Source organism: Antrostomus carolinensis, unplaced genomic scaffold (assembly GCF_000700745.2).
Source record: "Antrostomus carolinensis isolate BGI_N321 unplaced genomic scaffold, ASM70074v2 scaffold42058, whole genome shotgun sequence".
Classification (NCBI taxonomy): Eukaryota; Metazoa; Chordata; class Aves; order Caprimulgiformes; family Caprimulgidae; genus Antrostomus; species Antrostomus carolinensis.
The window spans coordinates 14,129-37,182 of record NW_010331731.1 but is presented as its reverse complement, the minus strand read 5'-3'; the positions used below and the strand labels follow the sequence as shown (position 1 = coordinate 37,182).

General features: G+C 37.8%; 1 protein-coding gene across 1 annotated transcript in view; it reads left to right on the top strand.

Annotated features, from left to right (window-relative positions):
• Positions 1–20,175, top strand: part of GTF2I (general transcription factor IIi) — a gene marked incomplete at its 5' end in the record, with an annotated part of 42,237 nt that extends 22,062 nt beyond the window's left edge. The window contains 17 exons of the mRNA XM_029086299.1: positions 1,496–1,567; positions 2,250–2,433; positions 3,140–3,198; positions 5,333–5,404; positions 6,237–6,420; positions 6,924–6,982; positions 7,676–7,759; positions 8,203–8,298; positions 9,758–9,823; positions 10,687–10,870; positions 11,491–11,543; positions 12,458–12,568; positions 13,325–13,408; positions 13,843–14,026; positions 15,145–15,173; positions 17,499–17,537; positions 20,117–20,175. Of these exons, the coding sequence (XP_028942132.1) occupies positions 1,496–1,567; positions 2,250–2,433; positions 3,140–3,198; positions 5,333–5,404; positions 6,237–6,420; positions 6,924–6,982; positions 7,676–7,759; positions 8,203–8,298; positions 9,758–9,823; positions 10,687–10,870; positions 11,491–11,543; positions 12,458–12,568; positions 13,325–13,408; positions 13,843–14,026; positions 15,145–15,173; positions 17,499–17,537; positions 20,117–20,175 (1,619 nt within the window). The remainder of the gene's footprint in view (positions 1–1,495; positions 1,568–2,249; positions 2,434–3,139; positions 3,199–5,332; positions 5,405–6,236; positions 6,421–6,923; positions 6,983–7,675; positions 7,760–8,202; positions 8,299–9,757; positions 9,824–10,686; positions 10,871–11,490; positions 11,544–12,457; positions 12,569–13,324; positions 13,409–13,842; positions 14,027–15,144; positions 15,174–17,498; positions 17,538–20,116) is intronic.
• Positions 20,176–23,054: the final 2,879 nt, after the last annotated feature.

The following is a 23,054-nucleotide window of genomic DNA, read 5'->3' as shown; positions in this document are numbered from 1 at the left end:
TGATGGTATGTTCATGTGTGACCTCTGCATTATTTCTAAGAGGACATCTCTGAAAGCTGTTGATAACATCTTGGGGAACACAGCTCAGAAGACAGCAGCTGTCTGAGCCTCCTTTCCCTCAGTTTTCTTTCCTCCTTGTTTGGATTCCCTCTTTCCCAGTAGCTCATCATCTCTGCTGCTCCTCGTGTCTGCTGCAGTCTCAGGAGAGAGTGAGCTCTGTAGCACCGGCCCCTGCTCTCAGCTGCTTGCTGCTCCATGTCCAAAGTCTTGTCCCTGCTGGCTTGTGTCTCCAGCAGGAGAGGGATGGAATGGTGTGGTGGTTTTTAACCTGACAGCAGCCAAACACCACACAGCTGCTCACTCACCCTCCCTCAGTGGGACAGGGGAGAGAATCAGAAGAGTAAAAGTGAGAAAACTTGTGGGTCGAGATAAAAACAATTTAATAATTGAAATGAAATTAAAATTAAAATAATAATGATAATAACAGTAATAATGGAATATACAAATGAGTGATGCACTGTGCAATTGCTGACCATCTGCCAACTGATGTCCAGCCTATTCCCACATAGCAATCCCAGAGCAGAGACATTCTTGCTACCAAATATACCACAACTAACATTGTTGTGCTCTGTTGTTCTGCTGGAGGAACAGAACTCACTCATGACTGCCTTCAGGTGCAAAACTTTTTCTCTTGAACTCCAAAGTTGCTTGTGTATCAGCCAATAAGCAAAGGTGCTCAAGTGATAAAATGATGGAAAAACTGTATTTAATCTGGTTTTATTGGCCAGGATATGCTAATCTACATAGCTGCCACATGTTGGGTTGTGTCTAAATTATGACTTAACTCATGTCTGAAGTAGTGTCAAGGAAGCATTTTGGAGAGTTGGAACTAAGCTGCTTGTCATCTCAAGAAGAATGACAAAATCCCTAGAGTCATTCAATGCAGTTATTAATCACCATTTTAAAAGTATTATCCATGAACAGTTAGAGAAACTGATGCTGGGAGTTCAACATGAATATACAGCAAGGACCAAGCTGCTGTCTGCACCCACTATAAAAGCTTGCTTTGGGGTTGTCAGTGCTTAGTGAAAATGCCTTGAAAGCAAGTTTTCATCCCATATGCATGCCAAATTCTGCACTGAATGTCCAGATAATTTTTTAGAAAATGAAACTGGCATAAAAACTAATTGCATCTCCAGATGAGATCTACAGGTTGTAGGTGGATGATGAAAGCATTGCAGTTCTTCATGCTAATACACTGTATTTTGTAGCAAGAGCAATGTCACTGAATGGATTTTTGTACAGTTTTAATATTCTCTGATTTTTTATAATTAATTTTCTTAGTTCTAGGTTGAATCCATACTTCTTCCGCATAGTATTTCCTGGCTTACCTGAAAATGCAGGATGGTTATGCCTACTATAAACTGAATGACTGAAAATATAACCAAAATAATTGGGGAACGTTGTCTTTGTTCTGTGTCACTCTCAAATGCAGTGAAAGAGGAGTGGTATGCCAGAATCACCAAACTGAGAAAGACGGTAGATCAACTCTTCTGTAAAAAGTTTGGTGAGTAAGGTTATATTCTTTTCTTTTCTTTCATGGCTTTGTATTTCTTGAAGGTTGCTTTCATTATTTCCTTTGAACATCCACATGAATGAGACCTTTGATCAGTTTTTTTCAAATATTTAAAGTCCTGGCAGGTGAATGAAAAAGCAAGTATTACTTTACTGCTTATACAACACAATAAATTCATAGTTAAAAAAAAAGTATGTCTTGTATGTACAACTCAATTCCTTCCTATTTGTGTTTTTTTTTTCCTTTGATGAATAAAACAAGTATTTACTTATTTATATCCATTGCAGTACTGTAAAAATTATTATTAGAACATTTCTGGGTGAATTTTTATGTTCTCTACAGCATAAAAAAAGTCAACTTCATAAGAAATAGAATAAAATATTGCATTGTGCTTTATAATAGATTAAAAACTTGGGATAAAACCACTGTATTATGCCTCAGTGGGGCACCCAGTAATCTTCAGTCTAGCATTATGACTGCCCATAGCAATGTGATACAATATGGTAAATGTTTATGTTCTTGATGTGCTGAGGCTCTTGGGTTTAGATATCTTGCATTGTCCCAGGCTCTAAGATCATGATTGCAACAGCCTGAAGATTTGGTCACTTAGCTAGCTTTTAATAAAGGTTGATGGCCAAAATGTCCAGTTACTGAATGTGTTTTGTTCTAACAGCCGAGGCCTTGGGCAGCACGGAGCCAAAAGCTGTTCCGTACCAGAAATTTGAGGCCCACCCTAATGACCTCTATGTTGAAGGACTGCCAGAGAATATCCCCTTTAGGAGTCCCTCCTGGTATGGAATCCCTCGCCTTGAAAAAATAATTCAAGTGGGCAACAGAATAAAATTTGTGATTGGAAAGTAAGTGTTTGTTTTAATGCCTAAACATCTTGTGTTATGTTGTTGGGGTTTTTTGGGTTTGTTTTGTTTTTTTTTTCTTTAAGAAAGAGGCCAAACAAACTCCCTTTGTGTTATCAAGCACTTGGTTTCATTCAATCATGAAGCGTTCGGTCTCTGGTTACCAAATAGACAGATTAAATATTTTGCAAATCCGCACTTTCTAGTGCAGTCCAGACAAGTCTTCCCAATATCTTTGTAGCATTGAAGGCCAATGGCATCCTGGGGTGTATTAGAAGGGTGTGGTTAGTAGAACCTCAAGAGAGGTTGTCTTCTCAGTGATGCCCAATGGTAGGACAAGGGGCAGTGGGTGTGACCTGGAACACAGGAGGTTCCGCTTAAACTTGAGAAGAAACTTCTTTAGGTGAGGGTGACAGAGCCCTGGGACAGGCTGCGCAGGGTGGGTGTGGAGTCTCCTTCTCTGGAGACATCCAAGACCCGCCTGGACACCTTCCTGTGTAATCTCATTTAGGTTCCTGCTCTGGCAGGGGGATTGGACTGGATGATCTTTTGAGGTCCCTTCCAATCCCCAACATTCTGTGATTCTGTGTGATTTTCACAAGTGTGAAATACATAACAGAAAAATCCAAACTTTTCAATTCATGTCATAATAAGTACTAATATTTCATTTATGTCAAGAATGGACAGATTATTTATTTTTTGGCTGCAGGCCGGAGCTGCTAACCATCACTTCACCCGAAGTTGTTCAGCCCAGGTTGCACACCCCAGGTAAGACAGGTGCTGTCTGCAAGTGGGAATGGAAGGGTTTGGTAGGGACACAAATTCAGGTCAATGTAACATTTTTCACGAAGTAAACCCTCTGTGATGAATGTGCTGACGTGCTCTTCATGAGGTTTGAAAAGAATAAATTGATTGTTATGAACCTGGATGGATTTCTGGATCACAGTGCAATTCATGTGTCTCTGAATAACTAGAATGGATCACCCTCACAGCCCAGGAGAATGGGAGTTACTGGCCTGGCCTGAATCAAAGCTCTGGAGTCCCTTAGCATTTCACAACTGACTTTGTTGGGCTTTTGTCAGGCCTCTGGTAAGGAATTGTAATGACTTCTTTTAAACACCAAGTGTCTCTAGCGCAGGAAGATAATCCAGATTGGTTTTTATTTCCTGAGACAATCTAATGCTCTGAACTGGTGCATTGATACTTCTTGTTACAGAAGTGTACAATCCAGTGTATGAATCTGCCAGTAGTTACAACACAAACTGAGACCCAGGGCTTGCTAAGGTTTTTCCCCAAACACATTTCACTGGATAAACAAACTGCAGCTTCAAGAAGTAATTGTGTTGAGTGCTTTGCAGGGGAAAAAAAAAAAAAAAAAGAAATAATATGATTTAATAATCATGTAATCAGGAGTTGTCTTATGTCATAACAACATATTGTGGGTTTTGTTTGGATTTTAGGAAAAGGTTCATGTTCAGCAAGAGGGCAGGTCAGTAGAAAAGACTGTGTTTGATGTGGAGCAGAAGGAAGAGGCAGCATTGTTTTGTTTATTTTATTGCCAAAACCCTGATTGTTGTCAAATTTTACAATATAACTGACAATTTGGCAATAAAGGAATAACAGCCTGTGCCAGTGATAGTAGTAAAAACCAGGTGATAAAATCCTCTTTCCGAAAGAACTGTCATGCAGTGGCCGTGATTCTTAAAACTCAGACTGTTTGAACCTTCAGAATAACATTTCTTTTTTGTAATAGTTGTATTTTTTACTAACTTCTAGGTGAGTGTGTTATTATCAGTTCCTACAAAGCTTAGCAGGGCCCAGGATTTGATGTCAGACAGATAAACACAGCAAATGTCCTCTTGGGCTTAGAGCCCGGTGAAAACCATTTTCCCAGACAAAGGCCAGGGATCTTCTTCCTGCAGGTGCAGTACTTTATGTTGCTAAAGAATATCAGCAAATTTCATTTATTAAACAAAATATTATTCTGGAATAATCAGTATTAAGTAATAATACCTCAACAGGTAGCCTGCAAACAACGTTTTAGTCTTTAAGTACAGTGGTCAGTCTAATTCCTTTGCCAGTGAGACCACCACCTGTGCATAAGTATAAATAAATGTGCAGGTGTTAAATACCTGTGAAATCTATCAGATCAGTAGGACAGATTGCAAAAAAATATCAATACATCTTGCCTTAATAGTATAAGAAGCTAGAAATAAAGAAGATCAGGTAATTTGTTTGTCAAAAATATTTTTGGAAACAAAAAAAATCTGTGTAGCTTCCTTCCTCTATGCTGTCCACAACTCTGGATGGTATTAGCTCAGTAGCAGTTAATTGTTATTTGTGGGTTATGATGAAAAGTAATGAATTTAGATGCCGTTTGTCAGAAAAGTAGTGCTTTTTATTGCTGCTAGTGTCCTTTGCTTTCTTCTCCAACTAAGCTGCCAATTGTCTACTCTGGCTAGCTCTCCTATAATTGACTTATTTATAATAGAGAAGGAGATTGAAGATGATTTCTTACACTAATCAAAATGTTTAGCAAAGCTCTCCTTGCCTTCTGTTCTAAAGTGTTATTTGTATGCAGTATGATTAATTAATTCCAACTTCGTAAGAGCCACTAGAATCATTCCTTCCTGCATCTAAAGGCTCTGAAGTGCAAGTTCTCTCACTCGGGGCAATGTTTGAAATTTGTAACTACATTTAAACAGATTTTCCATTATGTAGAGGGAATTATGTCTCATTAAAGCTGCCATTAATAAGCATTACTCATTGTGTGTCCTTGTCTACTCAGATGTGACTGTGTTGATAGTTTACAAGTTCTTGTGTTGAAAGAAATGTGTTTGATTGTACCTCTTTATCTAGAGCTGGGGAATACTCTTGACATATATCCATTTCTGGTTTTCAGTCAAAGAGGATTGGAACATCAGGATCACAAAGCTAAGAAAGCAAGTAGAAGAGATATTTAATAAGAAGTTTGGTAAGTTCTATGTTAAATGAACTGTTTTATAAAGCTGCTATGTTTTAAAACTCATCTGTAAAAAGACTTTTCAATTTTACTGTACTTATTTAAACATCAGAAATTTGCTAGGTCAGATGTGGAAATCTTGACTCCTCACACCTACTTTTTGCTCTTTCCTATAATTGACATAAATGACTTTATAACAACATCCTAGGCCATAGTTTTTCCAGTTCATAGAATCATAGAACGGTTTGGATTGGAAGGGACCTTAAAGATCATCCAGTTCCAACCCCCCTGCCATCAGCAGGGACACCTTCCACTACACCAGGTTGCTCAAAGCCTCATCCAGTCTGGCCTTCAACACTTCCAGGGAGGGGGCATCTACAACTTCCTTGGGCAACCTGTTCCAGTGTCTCACCACCCTCACAGTGAAGAACTTCTTCCTAATATCCAATCTAAACCTAAGCTCTTTCAGTTTAAACCCATTTCCCCTTGTTTTGTCACTGACTGCCCTTATGAAAAATCCTTCCCCAGCTTTCTTGTAGGCCCCCTTCAGGTATTGGAAGTTGCGTGGCAGAGCTGATGACGTGCACAAAAAGCTTTTGGATTAAAAAAGTTCTCTGAAGAAAGTAGGCACTGCAGACTTAGATGTTATCTCTAACAAGTTGGTCAAAGAAGTTGCTATTTGCAGTTATTCTACAGAAAATAATAGAAATGCTATTAAATATTTCTCTTGGGTTTTTTAATTACCTGAGTAGTAGAGTTTCTGTAAGCTGCGCTTCTTAAAATCACTTGAGATAAAATACCACCTATTTGAGTATGTAAACTACCATTAAATCTTTATTTTCAGGTCAAGCTCTGGGGCTTTCGGAAGCAGTGAAGGTTCCCTATCCTGTATTTGAATCAAACCCTGACTACTTGTATGTCGAAGGATTGCCAGAAGGAATCCCCTTCCGGAGTCCCACGTGGTTTGGAATTCCACGCCTTGAAAGAATTGTCCGTGGGAGTGGCAAAATTAAATTCGTTGTTAAAAAGTGTGTTTATAATTCAGCTATTTTTTACTCCTGATTTTGAAGTTACTTGATTTTCTTCCCAGTGACTTTAGGCTTTACATGTTGAGTTCTGTTTCCAGGAAACAGAAAGAACATTTTGCATGTGTGTTTTATCTCGTAAAAGGATATACCTTCTTTATTAAATTTATATAGATGTATAAATTGCATGTTTCCTGCATCAATGATCTAGGGGAAAAATGGCCTTGTACCTGAAAGATTATTTCATTCTTTTTTATTTTTCCTTTTTCTTTATTTTTATGCTTGAAATAAACACAGAAGAAAGTTACAGAATGGAAAATGTACCTGTGTTTTCTAACTTTTTGTGGTGTTAGTAGATGGAGAGCCACCCGTGCTTCTAACACAATTTTATGAGCTGGTGTTGTGTAAATTGGAACTCAACTGGATTCCAATAAATTTGTAACGCTTTGCTGTGTTATTTTTCTTGCATGTGTAATGGATTGAATTGTGTTCTGTTCAATTTTTAGGCCTCAGCTTGTCACTTCCTATTTGCCTCCAGAACTGGCTAGTAAGATAAACACTGAAGGTAAACAATTAAGTATTATTTGCTGCCATCAATTCATAAATACTTTCTGCTTCCTTAGGGAGAAATATTTGTGGTTCAAAAATGAGTGTTGCAAACAAAAGACACTATTTAAGATGATCTAGCATAGTAGCCTCCAAATCTACTATTATTTGAAAAAAGTTACTCAAAACATAAATTTATCTACTTTTTTTTTTACTTAAGTCTATTACAATACAGAAAATTGAATTTACACAATTTTGACAACTTTTCTTTTGCTGTTAATGGCCTAAACCATATTTAACTTTTAGTTGTGAACTGAAGTAAATAACAATGAAGTTTTGTAAGAAAAGAATAAAAAAGAAAGTCTTTTAAGTGTACACTTTCTACAGAAAATTTGGAAGTTAATTTTCTTATTTCAATAATAAAAAGTATCAAAGTTGTCCCTTAAACTTAGAAACAATGAAATCTTCTGTTCTGGATTAATGGGGTGAAAATTTAGGTGTGATACCTGCTTTTTTCAAGAGTACTAAACCTACGTTTTAAGGCTGTAAATGTCATTGGTCAGATTTTATAGTGCCAACTGTACTTAGTACAGACACAAGTGATTCTTCAGTCTCTAGGAATTTTCAGAATACAGCTGTTTTCTCATTAGCTGTGCAGGATATACGTTATAGAGGGTTTGTGCTTTACATTTTGTATTGTATTGACTTCCAGCAAAGAGTTCAAAGAGTTCAAAAAGTTCAAAAAGTCCTGCAGGCAATTCAAAGGTTTCAGAGATTGAAGTTACTGTTGAAGAAGGTATGTAAGAAATATCATTAAATATTCTTCTAATGTTTTCTGTTCTTGTCAGTTTTCATAGCCCATAATTAACTTATACATTCACCTCATGTAGCAAACGAAGTTTCATTTCAGGGCTCCAGATACACTTCAGTATAGAAACAGTATTATTTTTTCATTTCTGAGTGAAAATGGATTTTGTGCAGGTGATGGTTATGTAAAATGTTGGAGTTTGGCAAGTTGCTTGGGCCTTTTATTCCAAGCAGATATTTGGGAACTAACGTAGTCTTGAGCAGAGAAATGACAGTCAACGAGCAAGAGCATCAAATGCTTAAATACAACCCCAGAAGCGCTGCTTAAGGTTTTTGGGTTTGTTTCTTTTTGTTTTGGGGTTTTGGGGGTTTTTTTTTGTATGGTGGCTTGCTTCTGCTCTCTGCATGTATATATGTAATGTCTTTTTACAGGTCCTAATAAACCACAAACAACAGATGTTCAAACTAATTCTCAAACCAATGGGTCCAATGTAATTTTCAGGCCACGAGGAAGAGAGTTTTCTTTTGGTAAGTATTGTGGGAATTAGCATGTGTATATTCTGTTAATGTTGGTATTGAAGATTCTGACAATTACCTCTCAGAGATATTTTGAATTAATGTTCTATTCTACAGTCAGTGAATGACTGAAGTTCTTGTTTTCATGTACACTCAGTTCTTCATCACGCAGAATAATCTGCATCAGAGCAATCCTGGGATGATGTATGGAGAATGCTGTACAAATGCAGCGCAGGTCTGTTAGATCTTATTAATTTGGGTTCAGAATCAGACCCTTAGACTTTGGCTGCTCTGTTATTTCACAATGCTGCAGGTTCTTGAAGGGCTTGCTGTCTGATTCATGGTGCAAAAACCCAGCTGAGACTGATACTGTGCGTAAGCTTAATAAGCACTCCACAGACTTGAAATACTGAGCATCACTCTGCAGGGATACCCAAGTGATGTGTAGGAACTAGGAAGGATCTGAACTAACATTAGTATGTACTAATATATATATGGTATATCGGAGCTGATTTTGCAAGATGGCCATTACAGATCTCTCCAGTTCTGGAAAATCAGTGAAGGAGAAGTCCAAGAGGACTAGAAGCCATGTAGTTGTCTTCATGAACGTTGGGCTGGAGCTTTTCAGCCGTGGAGGACCAGGCCTATCTAGCACAGGACTCTTTGCATCGAAAGCAGGGTCATAAAACCCAGATACATTCCTCATAGTCAAGGGAGATGTGTAAGCAGTTCCCAAGTCTCACTAACCCTTTTTTTCTTCTACATTCTGAGGTTTTTTGGTTCTATTTATATAGGAGTTTGTTGTTTGCTTTTTTGTATTTGTCCCACATGCTTTCTTTTTAGCCATGTGGTCATATAATGTGAAACAAAAGAATTCTTTACTCCTGAGCCAGGTTTTTTTAAGCTTTGCTCTGCAACTTTTTTAAACTTTCAACTGAATTTTTAGGTTTGTAAACCAGATACAGACCACTTACTGCAGCCACAAGTAAACTGATTTAGGAGTTGCTGTGGATTGCTGTCAGAAAGAAAAAAAACCTAGCTAGGTGGACATTTAATCATGCAATTGAAGTTGAAATTATGGCAGAGCTTATAGTTCTCGAGAGGCATGTGTCTCAGGGCTATGTCTGTGAAGAATTTTCTGCCACTATTTTGGGTGCTGGTTCAGATTAGTAAAATTTAGGTTGCTTGATACTGTAAATTTGGATCATTCTTGGATTAATTTCAATTTTAATCACCTTTGCTTTATCTAGTAGCAGCATCTTTCAAAGCTTTAGGAAAATGTGGATATAGGTTTGGACTGCAGCAGAATGTTTCGGTGCCCTTTGCAGAATGATAGCCATTTTGCACATTTTACTGTCATAGTAAATCAGTTATCAGGCATAATAACTTATTAAACATTTATTAAAATATTCTTCAAGGACTGATTCATTGTGTGAATGTTGATTTAATTCTTCCAATTTCCTCTTGGCAGAGGCATGGAATGCCAAAATTACCGACTTAAAGCAGAAAGTTGAAAATCTTTTCAATGAAAAATGTGGTAAGTTTATTAGTACTTATTTACTGAGATGTCTTTCTTATGAACATGCAGTTAGATGGATGATAGGTATATTTGCATATTTATTCCAAAGGTCCTGCAATCCTTGGGTACTCCAGGGAATTTCTCATTTGAGTTCATTCTCGCGTAGGTTGCTTGCAATTCTGTGACACATCTGCACTAGTTATTTTATTTGGGTTTGGAAATGGAGAAGTTGTGGTTGGATTACTGCTTCTTTAATGACCCAGAGACATAGTGAGTGACTCCACATCCTGGCACGTCTTCTTAAGCTTTCTTCACTCAGCTTATGAACGGGACTTTGTATGACTTCAGCCTCTGCGTGACTCGATACGTTCTGTTTGGTATCTGGAGAGAAGTGCTCTGTCATATCCCAGTGCTGCTTCTAGTGCAGGCTGTTGGGAAGCTAATGACTTCTGGAAGTAATGATTTTTTCTGACTGCAGTTTTTGGAACACGAGCAGTAATGTCACCTGTCCTTGGTGGTATTCTCTAGCAGAGACAGAATATACTGCCTGTATAACAATAATATACTACCATATATTGAGACAGAATATACTGCCTGTAACAAAGTGGAATACAAATGGGATAGTCTGGTATGCAGACCAAGCCAGTGGCATGAGCTGGCTGCAAATTACTAATTTTCAGATGCAAATTATGATCAGATTTACTGCAACAGAATGAGATCTGCTTGAGACTGCCTACTCATAGCCAAACAAAGCCTGCAGGTCTCACTTAATCTAGGATGTATGTGCCAACTGTTATATACCATTTACACCTCAGATTTTCCTTCTTATAGGCACATCAGTTACTTAGCTGGTAGCTTATTTGTTCTCTGCTGCATTCCAGGAGAAGCACTGGGGCTGACTGAACCAGTGAAGGTGCCGTTTGCGTTGTTTGAATCCTTCCCAGAGGTTTTCTATGTGGAAGGACTACCCGAGGGGGTGCCGTTCCGCCGACCTTCTACTTTTGGAATTCCAAGACTGGAGAAGATCCTGAGGAACAAATCTAAGATAAAATTCATTATTAAAAAGTGAGACTCCCATGTGTCTTTTATAATCCATTCTATGATAATTGAAATGTAGACCAAAAAAAAAAAAAGAAATTATATTGTCAAGTTGCTAAATTACTCTATAAAATACACAGTGGAATATTTTTAGTAAATGAGGAAATGGTCAGAAGGCTCTTCTTGATGTGGGGGAAGATACAGTAATCTCTTTCTGTTCTGAAAGACACTCACAACCTATTTTGGGAAGAGGAGCAAGTCCAGATTTCTTAACCCATTTCAGTTGTCACATCACTGGGTTTGTTCCTACTGCATGGACCACTTACAGGTTACTCATAAAACATAAAACTTGACGGCAGTGTACTAAGAGCTGAAGAGTGGAGATTCATATATTGGGGGTTGTAAGAACTTATTTTTCTTGTCTAGAATAGGTTTAGATACCCATGTGCTAGTGTAGAAACAGTGATAAGGGAAGTTGTGGAGCCTCTCGGCCATTGCATTCTTGGCTGGCTGTCTGTCTGAAAGGAATTTCAAAGGACTTTCAATATCACTTAGTTTGTCTTTAATAAATTACTATTAGAAAATAGCATTTTCTTTAATGTTGATGAATTTTATTACTGTACATGAAATGTTCAATCTGTTTACAGGCCTGAGATGTTTGAGGCAGCTATTAAGGAAAATTCTGCTAGAAGACCACAAAGTGAGTTTTGCAACTGTTTAATGTTCTCAATAAAGTCTCTTTGAAGTGCTAAGTACAGATCAGGAGAGCTGCATGGTGTTAAGGAATTCCTGAAAGATTCATTCTACGTTGTGGTTGGTTTGTTTGCTTGTTTGTTTTTAAGGTGGGAAAAGCACTTACTAGTTACAGTTTAAATATAGCTTTAGCAAGGGAATATTACATTTTTTTAAGTTATTCACAACAATCATGCCTCTGATATGTTCTTTATTGCCTTTTATTAAAACTAACAAGTAATGTGTGATTCACAGAACTAATTCAGGTCTAAAGATAAGTGACTTGCTCCTAATACACAGGTCATCTAGATGACAAGTGCTCCACAGATAGGAGTGCAGATAGCCAGTAGAAAATTGTGACAGGCAGGTCATGGGTTAAATGTTTTGAGTTCTCTATTATTACCTGTTACTGTGGGTTGAACTATGCTAGTTTGTGCCATTCGACAGCGTAGCTCACAAATATTACTGTAAGGGATTTCTTTTGTCAATGCCTGCAGTGAACACATGTATCAGTAGGTGTTAGTGAATTAACTGCAAGTGCCATGATTTTTCTGTTCAAAAAAAAAAAAAAAAAAAGCCAAAATACATGCTCCACATATTCTTTGTTCCCTTTTCTTAATAATCTTTTTGGAAAATCAGCTAGGTAAATATTAGCATTATCTTTAATCTAGTTGTTTCTCCTCTAGGGCTGGAAAGAGAGTAGTGTGTACCTTCAATAAGTATGTCTCATATGGGAAGCTGCTCCCATTTTGAAAATGGAACTGGGTTCACTTTGAGAGCTTTACAAATAGCTGTTATTTTCCAATATTTTCTTTATATATGACCTTCAAGATTTTGGCTCTCTACAAATGTTTTTTTTAAAATTAATTTTCTTAATTTTAGGAAAAAATAACTCATCTAATGTAGCTGATACAGCAAGCACCACAACAAACACAACAGTGAATACAGCTGCAGGTGTTGAAGATCTTAACATCATTCAAGTAACTATACCAGGTGTGTATACTGTCTGCTTTCAAATCACACTTTTGTGCCTACACATCCTACTTTTTGACATTTGTTTAGCGTTTTCCTACAGTCAAGCTGGTTCACTGAAGTACAGTCAACAAAGAGCATAATTTAGCATTCTGTTTTTCCTGAGATGTGAAATATTTTCTAGCTTTCATTAATCTGTTCAATGAACATCTCTAGAATATTCTTGGCTCAGCCCCTCATTAGGAAATATCCCTATTTTTCCCTTTTTTCTTGTGTACTAAATTCAATACTGATTTGCATCTTTCTTGGCAACTTCAAGAGATGATGGCTTGGACCAAATTGAGTGACTATGCAGACTAAACTGCTTTGTCTTAAACAACACTGATTACTGCTTTTTCAGGCATATATTGCACTCATTTGAAACTGCAGGGAACATTCCGTGCTGTGGCCATCTATTTAATGTCACTTTGCTTTTACCTTTCCCCACCATTACCTGAAAATACAATTTACAATTTTAGATTAAGTTTACAACATCATCTCTAGATAGTAAATCTAATCTTGGTCATGTAAATACTTCAAAGCTTCTCCCAGATTTCTTAACAACCGTTTATTTTTGTGTATTTGTACAATTCTGTGTTACTGCTAAAACTAGAAACAAAGTTGGTGCCATTTCGAAGTGCTCAGTTATACCTGCTTTGAGGAAACATGCAGTGATAAACAAGCTCTGGGGGTGGGAAATCTGTTTAATTCTGATGCTATTCTGACAATTTCTTCCAGATGATGAAAATGAGCGACTGTCAAAAGTAGAAAAGGCCAGACATTTGAGAGAGCAAGTAAATGATCTTTTTAGCCGGAAATTTGGTAATTGCTTCTTACTCTCCATTTTTTTTATATAAGTGTGAATGCAATTAATGTTGTTCATATTGAAGTTAGTGAATCATCACAGTGGATGATATGTATGATCATTAAAATGAACAAATTTGAGAATTATGTATGAATGTTATGCTTCAAAAAGAATCTTTCATAAGTGATTTAGGTTGTTTGGTGTTCTAAACAAAAAATCCCAAGAGTATAGACTGCTTCACGTTCCCCCACCTTCCTGTTTCTTTCTGTAAAATTGAATAAAATTTATTGATGATAAATTGATAAAATATTTATTTTTATGGTTGATAAAGTATTTATTTTTATGGCACACAATGATCCTTCTTAGGGCTTCATAGTTCTGACCTCTTAATACTTGGGACTACAGTAATTTTGAAAAACTTAACCTTTTTGCTGTCCTCTCTCTAACTTAGGTGAAGCCATAGGTATGAATTTTCCTGTGAAAGTGCCATACAGAAAAATCACTATCAACCCTGGCTGTGTGGTAGTGGATGGGATGCCTCCTGGCGTGACATTTAAAGCTCCCAGTTATCTGGAAATCAGCTCGATGAGGAAGATTTTGGAATCAGCAGACTTTATCAAATTTACTGTCATTCGGTATGTAGTTGCCAACGATTAGATTGTACAGAGGTTGTGAGGACAGCCCTGTAGCTTCAATAAATTGAGATTCAAAAGAGGAGAAGTTGTGGTGCATCTTTAAATAGTAGAAGGTGTTGGCTTTTTGGGAAACAATTATGTCAAATCAAATAAGGCCCAGATGTTCATAGCATGAATGAAGATGGTAACTCCTTGGAGGACACAATCCAATTTAGTATGACAAGGGGCATATTATTAATGCTGCTTATTAAAGCCAGACATCTTTTGAGTTGAAATCTATTCATATTATATAACAGAGTCCTGAAGTGTTGTGGGTCTTACTCCCCATTTATCAGATTAAGCTCTGAGACAGCTCCAGAGCTTGTTGGCTCTTGACTGCGAATAGTATGTTTGTAATAGTATTAATATTAATATTTTTTTAAGTATTCCAGTTGTGTTAAAATTCCTGAGTTAAAGTAAGGTCTTTGATAAATAGGGGTTTTTTTCCCCAACAAAATGAGTTTACCTACAATATTTAAAAATCCAGTATTGTCCAATTACAGGATAAGTGAATTTTATTTGTACATATATAGACATATATGTACACACGTATATACAAAGTAATTTGTATGCATGAAGCAGAATAGATTAAACTTTGGAATCAGAAGGAATTCAGGAATTGAAAATAAAAGTTTACCAGTTTATGTAACTTCTCAAATCATAGACTGCTTCACAGGAGTCTAAACACTTCAATTTATCTTTAGATATAAAGATAAATTTCTTAAATATATCTTACTAAGGGGTCTGAATTTTCAACCTTTAATCATGAAGAGTTCTAACTGAAAGGAATTTTGCTTGATACATTTTATTTAATTAAGCTCTGAAGAAAAGGTGACTGCCTTTTTAATTAACCCTTGCTGAGGGAAGGATTTAAACCTTCCTGTGTATGTTACTTTTCCAAATGCTAGTGGGCATGCCATGGTACCTGACAGTTGCATCGGTTCCTTCTGTTTTGTTTGACTTTCTGTTCATTTTTTAGCATGACCACTGTTACAAAACATGAAGTGAGGCTGCCTTGGCAGGGAGATCCCATGCAGTATATTTTAGAATCAATACTTTTTTGTTGTTGTTTTTTACAGACCCTTTCCAGGACTTGTGATTAACAATCGTAAGTATGAAACGCTGATGGCAAATGTATTTTTGTAACTTACCAACATTAGTTTTCTGCATTTTGGCTTAGTGGCAAAAGCTGCTCAGTGGTTAAGTTCTGTGTATAACTCTTGTCTGTGTCCGTCTCATTAAAATTTCCTGACTAAACATGCATATGCAATTGAAAGGAGTGTGATAAATTTACACAACACTATAAGCTTAACATTAACATGAAAATGCAAGGTACTGATTTTGTATTTTTCAGCTGCCACCTCCCATATAGATTTAGGACCCTGACTGAGCTACAGACTTAAATGGGAGTGTCTACATTTTAGGTTCAGATCCATAGCAGTAGCAGTTAATAAGCAAGAACTTTCCAGTAGTTGCACAACCCTGTTTCAGTGAAAAAATTCTGCATTCTGCTGAGGATGTAACAGTTTAGAGAGGCAGAGTGTAATTACCTGAAGTGCCGTGGACAGTTTGGTCATGTTAATGAAATCGTTTGAGGTTAAAAAAAAAAGGTCTTGGTATTTTCAGTTGCTAAAATAATTGTGACCTGTTTTATTAGATACCATTACAGTGTCCCTTGTGTCGTGTTCTTTCTGAGCCAATGTCAGATTACAAATTCAGAGGCCAAGTAACCTACTATCATTAGTTTGGCCTTACGCAGGCTGAGCCTTGGCGACCCAGCGTTCGTTCAACCACCAGTATATTCCAGCTGACACACTGGGGTCTATGAACTTCAAGTCTAGTAACTCACACTGACCTGCTCACCAGTCCCAGGCACTCCACCTTAGGTGGGAAAGAGATCCCTTTGGAAGAGGGAACCTTCCAGGCAGAATTAGAAATGAAAGAATCTGTTGAACTGTTGTGTCTCCAGCATAACTTTCAGCGTGTGTTGGGACTGAGGCTAGCTGATACGCTGAATAAAACCAACACAGATATCTTCCATCACTGGAGGAGCAGACTGATCATTGAACATGGGATTTTTATGCAGTATCTGTGTATATTAATGATAATCAAAATGATCTGAAATTGACAGATACTGAGGTGAATGATTGAAAAGCTCTGAGCCTACTGCTTATGTAGCTACGATGCTTTATTCCTGTTCTGAAGAATATGTGAGAACTTGCAAGGAGGTTGCCCAAGGAAGTTGTAGATGCCCCCTCCCTGGAAGTGTTGAAGGCCAGGTTGGATGAGGCTTTGAGCAACCTGGTCTAGTGGAAGGTGTCCCTGCTGATGGCAGGGGGGTTGGAACTGGATGATCTTTAAGGTCCCTTCCAACCCAAAGCATTCCATGATTCTATGGTTTTTGGTGCTTGCAGGCAAGATAGGGAATGTTATTTCTGTAGTAAAAAAAATTGAACTGCAGCTGAATCACAAGTGTTAGTAACCTGTTCATGTGACAAGTTTCAGGATTTGCAGGTTCAAGAAGTAATATTGCCCTTGTGTTATGAGTGGGATTGTTTTAATTGTGAAGTTAAACAGTGATCATGTCTAATGTTAGAGCTGATGGAAAAAGCTGAAGCAGCAACACCACCAGCAGCAGCACCACCACCGGTAGCACCACCAGCAGTGCCAGCAGCACCAGTACAACCAGGTGATGCAGAGCATGATGCATGTCCTTGCAGGAGGGGTAGGGTGTGGAGTTCTTGATCTTATTGACAGATTATATTAGTAGTCATGTCCTGGGTATGCATCGCTCATGATGAGCTGGTTTATTTTGACAGATGGTGTGTAATGGTGACTTTTATACCTATTAAATATTAATAAATTAATAGAAAGAGTCATTGCTTCCTTCAAGCTGTGTCATTGGCGTGTTCCTTGATTTGATTTTTGCAGATGAGTGAGCTGAAAAGAAGGATTAATAGGGGCAATATATAAAGCCAATTCAATATCCATTTATTGACGTCTGCTTAACTCAACTTGCTTGCCATTGAACAGACAGTACTAACCAGAAGTGGTGACTTATTTTTAAATACAGTTTTGTATTTAACTGGTTTGAGTAAAGCTGGTCTAAACTGGGTATGTTGCGTGCAAGTGCATATTATGTTCTACTAGGACTTGGTGATATGTCTGCTAGTGAACCGTACTTGGAAGGGAAAGCGTTAGGTAGTGGAATGTAATAAATGTTTGGGTTTTTTTTCTATTTTGCTGCAGACTCTATAGAAAGTTACATGCATTTATCTCAAAAGATATTGGAGACTGATCATGAAAGAAAAAATGAGGGGCTTTTTTTCAGGGAAAACTTAATTTCCTTAATTTTTCTAAGATACTTATCTGATTCATATTATTGAGACTATATTCATATTCATTTGGCTATTTTATTTTTTTTTCATTTAAGAGCCAGCTGAACCAAGCCAAATAGAAGTATCTGTAGAAGGTAAGTGTTTGTCTTCGGTTAATATCAACAAATATTTTTAAATAATTTTGAACAAAATTGTATCTTTTTTTTAAAGGAAGGAGGTCAATCAAAAAAAGTCTCTTATTGATTCCCAGGACTTTTTTTTTTTCATCTGTATTAATATCATGCTGCATCACGTGAAAAATAGTCTGCAGCAAAAGTTCTTATTCAAATAATTTTACAAAGGAGTTTTATGAATTGTTGTTCATGAGTCATGACTATATATAGGCTTTGAGTGATTGCTCATATCCTGAGCGATGCCTGTAGTTTATTCAGTGCAGTAGTTTCCACGATTTATGCAAGTGAATGATTGCCATCATCAGGAAATTTGAATGCCTGGATATACTGTGAGGGTGTGTTAGGGAGGGGGGAGTACTGTTGTTCCTCAAAACTTAAAGCTCTGAAAAGCGTCCAAATTTCCTGTTGTCCAAGAATATACTTGAGCTGTATCATTTTCAGATGTTGATGTATGTGAGACCAGCGTGGCTATAGGTCTTCTACCCACCCTGTGCTTTTGCATATGATCTTGGAGCGTTAGGAATATAATATTATATATTAGGAATACTGAACTGCCTTGAGAACTGGGATGCTGGTGTCCTCTGTGGGCTCTGGTCATGTAAAAGCTGCCTCTGCTATAGCCCCAGTTTGTCCTTGTGGCCCTGAACAGCTGTGGCTGCCTCTGGAGTGGCTGGTGTAGGGGTTCTGGGGTGCTGGACAGTTTGATGGAGTGCTGCCTTCGTGCCAGGTAGTCCTGAGAGGAGCTCTCTGATGTGTCAGCTGCAGCTTGACAGCAACACAGCCAACAGCACTGGATGGAGGCTGCTGTGTATCAGCACTTGTCATCTTAAAACTCTCAACTTGAGTTCATTCCCTAATCCTGCCTAGATTCCCCCCAAGAGAGAAAGCAGTGAGTTGCAGCACTCCCGTTGTTCTGTATCATACCTTTTCCAGAGAAATGCCCTTCAGTCTCCATTGCTTCCATTTCCCTGGCATGTCAGTGAACTTGGGAGACAAGTCAGCATGTTCAACCAGAACTGCTGTCACAAACTCACCATTATGAGTAGATCTTTCTCAGAATATTGATCAATCCTGTTGCAACATTCAAGACAAAAAGAAAGCAAGTGTTAGAGTCACAGAAGAGCTGAGCTGCAGATTTTAAGCTCTTGCATCTTGAAAGCTGAAACATGAAAGGTCTTTATGATACTGAAAGTCTGTGGGATCACTGAAACTAATAGATGATGGAGGAGAGACACAGTTGTTCTTGAATACCTTCATGTGGAGGAAATCTAGCTACAGGCCTTCAAAGTGATGGTTTTGAAGAAATAGACAAATGTGGTTTTTGAATTTGTCATCCAGACCCAGTTACCAGAGGAATGATCTTGAGAAAAGGTGTTCAGTTGCTAAAGAACTCAAAATCACTTCAGAACTGGGCTGGAAGGTATAAAATGATCATGTGGTGAAATGGCTGGGCTTTGTAGTGATGAATTACCCTAGTCCTGAACCTTCCAAACAACTTCAGTGAAAAACCAATTTCCTTCCAACATCATATTCTCTGTTTATAAAAGGAACAAAATTAGGCTTTGGGTCATATAGGCAATGCTGTACAGGCATGAGATTTCTTTGATTTACCTCCAGGCATCCCTGTGAACAAGAAAAAGCAAAGATTTTGTAATGAAGTCTCCTGGAAATGAAAAAAAAATCTATCAAAGGATGATGCATGCTTTAGCCAACAAGATAGAGTTCCTATATCTCTTTTTTTAAGCATATCATAATTCCTTTGTGTGATACCATGCATTGAAGAAGAAAAATTAGCTATGGTCAAAATTTGTTTTGGACAGATTGAAATAAAATAATGCAAAAGCCAGTATCGAGTTGAGAAGAGAAACAATTCTAGAGATGGGGAAAAAAATATCTAGAAAATAGTCCATGCTGTGAAAGCAAGAGTTTGTGCAATGAACGCTACTTTAATAATGACTCGGAAGGGGTGACTTGAGCTCCAGTAGGTTCAGATCTTGGTAGCTTCTTAGAAAACCATGGAGCAGTAGTCACACCTGAGGGATTTGAAGTTGTGGGCTACAGACTTACCTGTGAGGGTTTGAAAAGCTTCACCCTGCGCTGCATGTCCCATGAGGTGGATGGAGGAAGGAAGGGCGCTGGGGATTGAGGAAGAGGAGGGAGAAGGGCTGAAAAGTGGGATGAACACCAAAACAGTGATGTATTTGACATTTTTTCACTGGTTATACATTGTTTCCTGTTAAGTTCCTTTCTTGCCCAGTGAGTATTTCAGCTACATAAAAAGCATTTTAATGTTTCATGCATTTTTTTTATTTCTGTTCTTTAAAAATCTAGAGTGCTCTAAGATCCCAGGCTGCTTTACATTGAAGTGAATATGATAATTTCCACAGAATCAGGTTGTTGTGAATACATTTTTATTTATCCTTAATAGTTTAAAGTGATAAATAAATGCTTTTCATATTTTCATAATTTTTTACTTATTAAATACAACAATAACAACAAAATTAGTGGAGAAGTTTCATTCATTACTGCTTTTTCAGCAGATATTACAGAAACAGAAGAAAGTTCTCAAATAAAGCAAGAACCAGACCCAGCGTGGTAGACCTCACCAATACTGGGTAAAAGAATTTAGTGTTTCTTGAAGTCAACACCTGTCAAGGAATAATATTCTTATATTTTTGGGTGGGGGAAAAGAGGGCTGAGATGCAGGACTGAATGCCAGGAGGTGCCAGTCCTTTACTTGTGAATTATTTTATCTGTCTCAGCTCTCACCTATAAAACATAAGATATTTTCACTGCCTTATCCAAATACAATGTAAAGCACACTGTATTCAAATTTGTGAGGCGGTCAGTCCTAGGAAAATATGGCCTATAGATAAAAATGGGTGATGGTAATTACATACCTCAGAGGCAGAATAAATGAAAGCTTAGGGAATTAGTGTTTATGAAGAGCTCTGACATGGTTGTGTGAAAGAGCATTATTATTGTTGTTGGTAAAGCCTATATATTTCCAAATTGTAATTGTGCAGGAAAGCTCTTTATATGATTGCAGTATTGTCTGAACTTGGGACACTGGGTAAAGCTATTAGCTGTGGTGACAAACCAACTTCCTTTAAAAGTTTGGGGTTTTTTTTCAACTTCACTCATTCGTAAAAATGGCATTTTGGTGGAGGTGGAGAACAGTGCCAGCGATGCTATCTCATCCCCAGATGTAAAAGGCAGACCCACGTGGTTGTGAGTCTGTGCTTCATTCACAGAAAATGTCCATTTTAAGCTATCACAGCTCTGTAGTACTTTTTCCCATTTCATTTTTTTAAATAATACTTCAAACCAAATATTTTCCTAATTTTGTAGTGTTTGATACTGTAGCAATTAGACTTGATTGATGTTCAGCTTCTGCATTGTTTCTGAGTCTAGGCCTAAAGAACTCAAAAAGGTAAAGCAAACTACTTGTATTTGTAATAAGACACAGAGCTGCAATGAAACTAACTCACTTTTGTCATTTTTTCTTATCTTCCAGTTCTGAGAAGAGCCTGCCGGGACAGTTTTGAGCTGTGTAATATAATTGTATAAGAGAAGTACCTTCTATACAAACCCTTTTTGTACTTTTAGAAAGAAATGTCTACTTTTTCAGCAGTTCTGTGAAAGAACTTGAAGCAAAGAATGACTGTAGATTTGGAATGGCTGGTTTTACTTTGGAATATATCATAAGGACTAAGTTTGATGCAGCAATGCTGGAGAGATTACAGGAATTAAAATCCACAGGGACTTAACAGGGGCTGTCTACATTTCCCAATGAAGCTGAATGCATCTCAGCTTTTGTAATGAAGAAAAACTCCTGCAAGTAGTTCAGTTTTAGTTTTACTTTGGGGTGGGAGGGGGAAACATTAATTTTTTTGTTCTTACTCCTTTAATGGCTGATTGGACAATAGTATCTGTATATTTGAACCAATTTTTCCTGTTCTATCTATCACAATTCATATGTTTTTCATAAATAAAAGATAAACTGGTTCACTTGACCATTAGTATGCATTAATGAGGCGGACTGTGAAATGGTCAGTATTTCATTGTCTGGATTAGGAACCAATTTAAATTAAACCCTGTTATAGTTTGTTCCATTAATTCAAAGTAATAAGTGCATGTTTTATAAGCAAATCACATGGTTTATATATGATGGCTCTGGTCTTGACTGCCCTTCCATTCATCTGGAACTGGTTATGAAACGTATTCTATAAGCTGCTGTAAGTCCTACTATGTCAAAAGTTAAGTCCTGGTAACATCCCACATCATGTAAGAGACTCATGCATAAATTTTCTTAAGTTTCACAAACCATAAGAGATGTAAAGTTCTGGCTTTATAATAATCTCTATAGAGAAGATACAGATTATTGTAAAGGTTTCTCTTTTATTAGCATGAGTTTGGGATGACTGTGTTATGCACAAATGCTAAACCCTATTCCCTGATGAAGAAATAAAGACCTTGCTGATGGTTTTATGACTGTCCCTGCAGTATACATTTACATATTTTACAATATTTTACAATTTTACAAACAAATTAAGTTGTAACAGCAGTTCTGTAGGCAGGTAGAACGTGTTGTAGCACAGTTACTCATTCCAGCAAAGGAAGTAAGTTCCCGTCACACCTTTCAGATGAAATCCAGCTCCGGGTGGGTGAGGTGGTTGTATCTTCGAGGAAAATTTTGAAGCCTTAAATTCAATTGGTTACAGTGTCTGTTCCTTGGGAGCAACTTGAAATTCAGCAGATGAATTCAGAGCAGCGCGTGCTCTGTCATTCTGGAGGCAAGCGAGAGCTGTAGGACGCGTGCTTGAGTTTTCACAGTTGTTCTGTGTGGATCTACACGCTCCCACTTAAATATTCTGATGTTGCCTTGATGTTGAGAGGAGCAGGGTTAGCTCCACACTGAGTCATTTTGAAACTGCTCATCCTGCTTGTACCTTGCTGCTCTCCAGATGCCCCCAATGCCATGGTGCCCGATGCCATGGTGCCTTCCTGCCTCAGCCAACAGCCACCATCTCAGTCCCGTGGGAATGAGCCTGTTGACTTGTCTTACCTGCTCACTCTCAGCTGTGTGGGTACTGCCCCAGATTATAACCACTGACATATTTCACTGCTGATGACTTTAATAGATGAGCTCAGTTAATGAACCTCCATAAATAGGTTGTTACCAGGGCAACGGCCAGTTTCATGATTGCTGCTAGAAATGCTTAGAATGGGGAAATGAGTTAACGCAGCTTTCCCCGGGTTTTCAGCTGACTCTCAACTTCCCCTTTTGAAAAAGCAGAAGGATGGTCCGTCCCTTTGCTCTCAGCTATCTTTAGGAGGCACTTTTTGCACAGCTGCTGGCCCAGCAAGGCTATAAATTGCTGATGGAGTCATGAGTTGCTCACTCAAACTGGGGGTGTGAGGCACCATAACAAAAGAACTGTGAAAATAAGTAATTCCAGGCTCCTGTCTTATCGA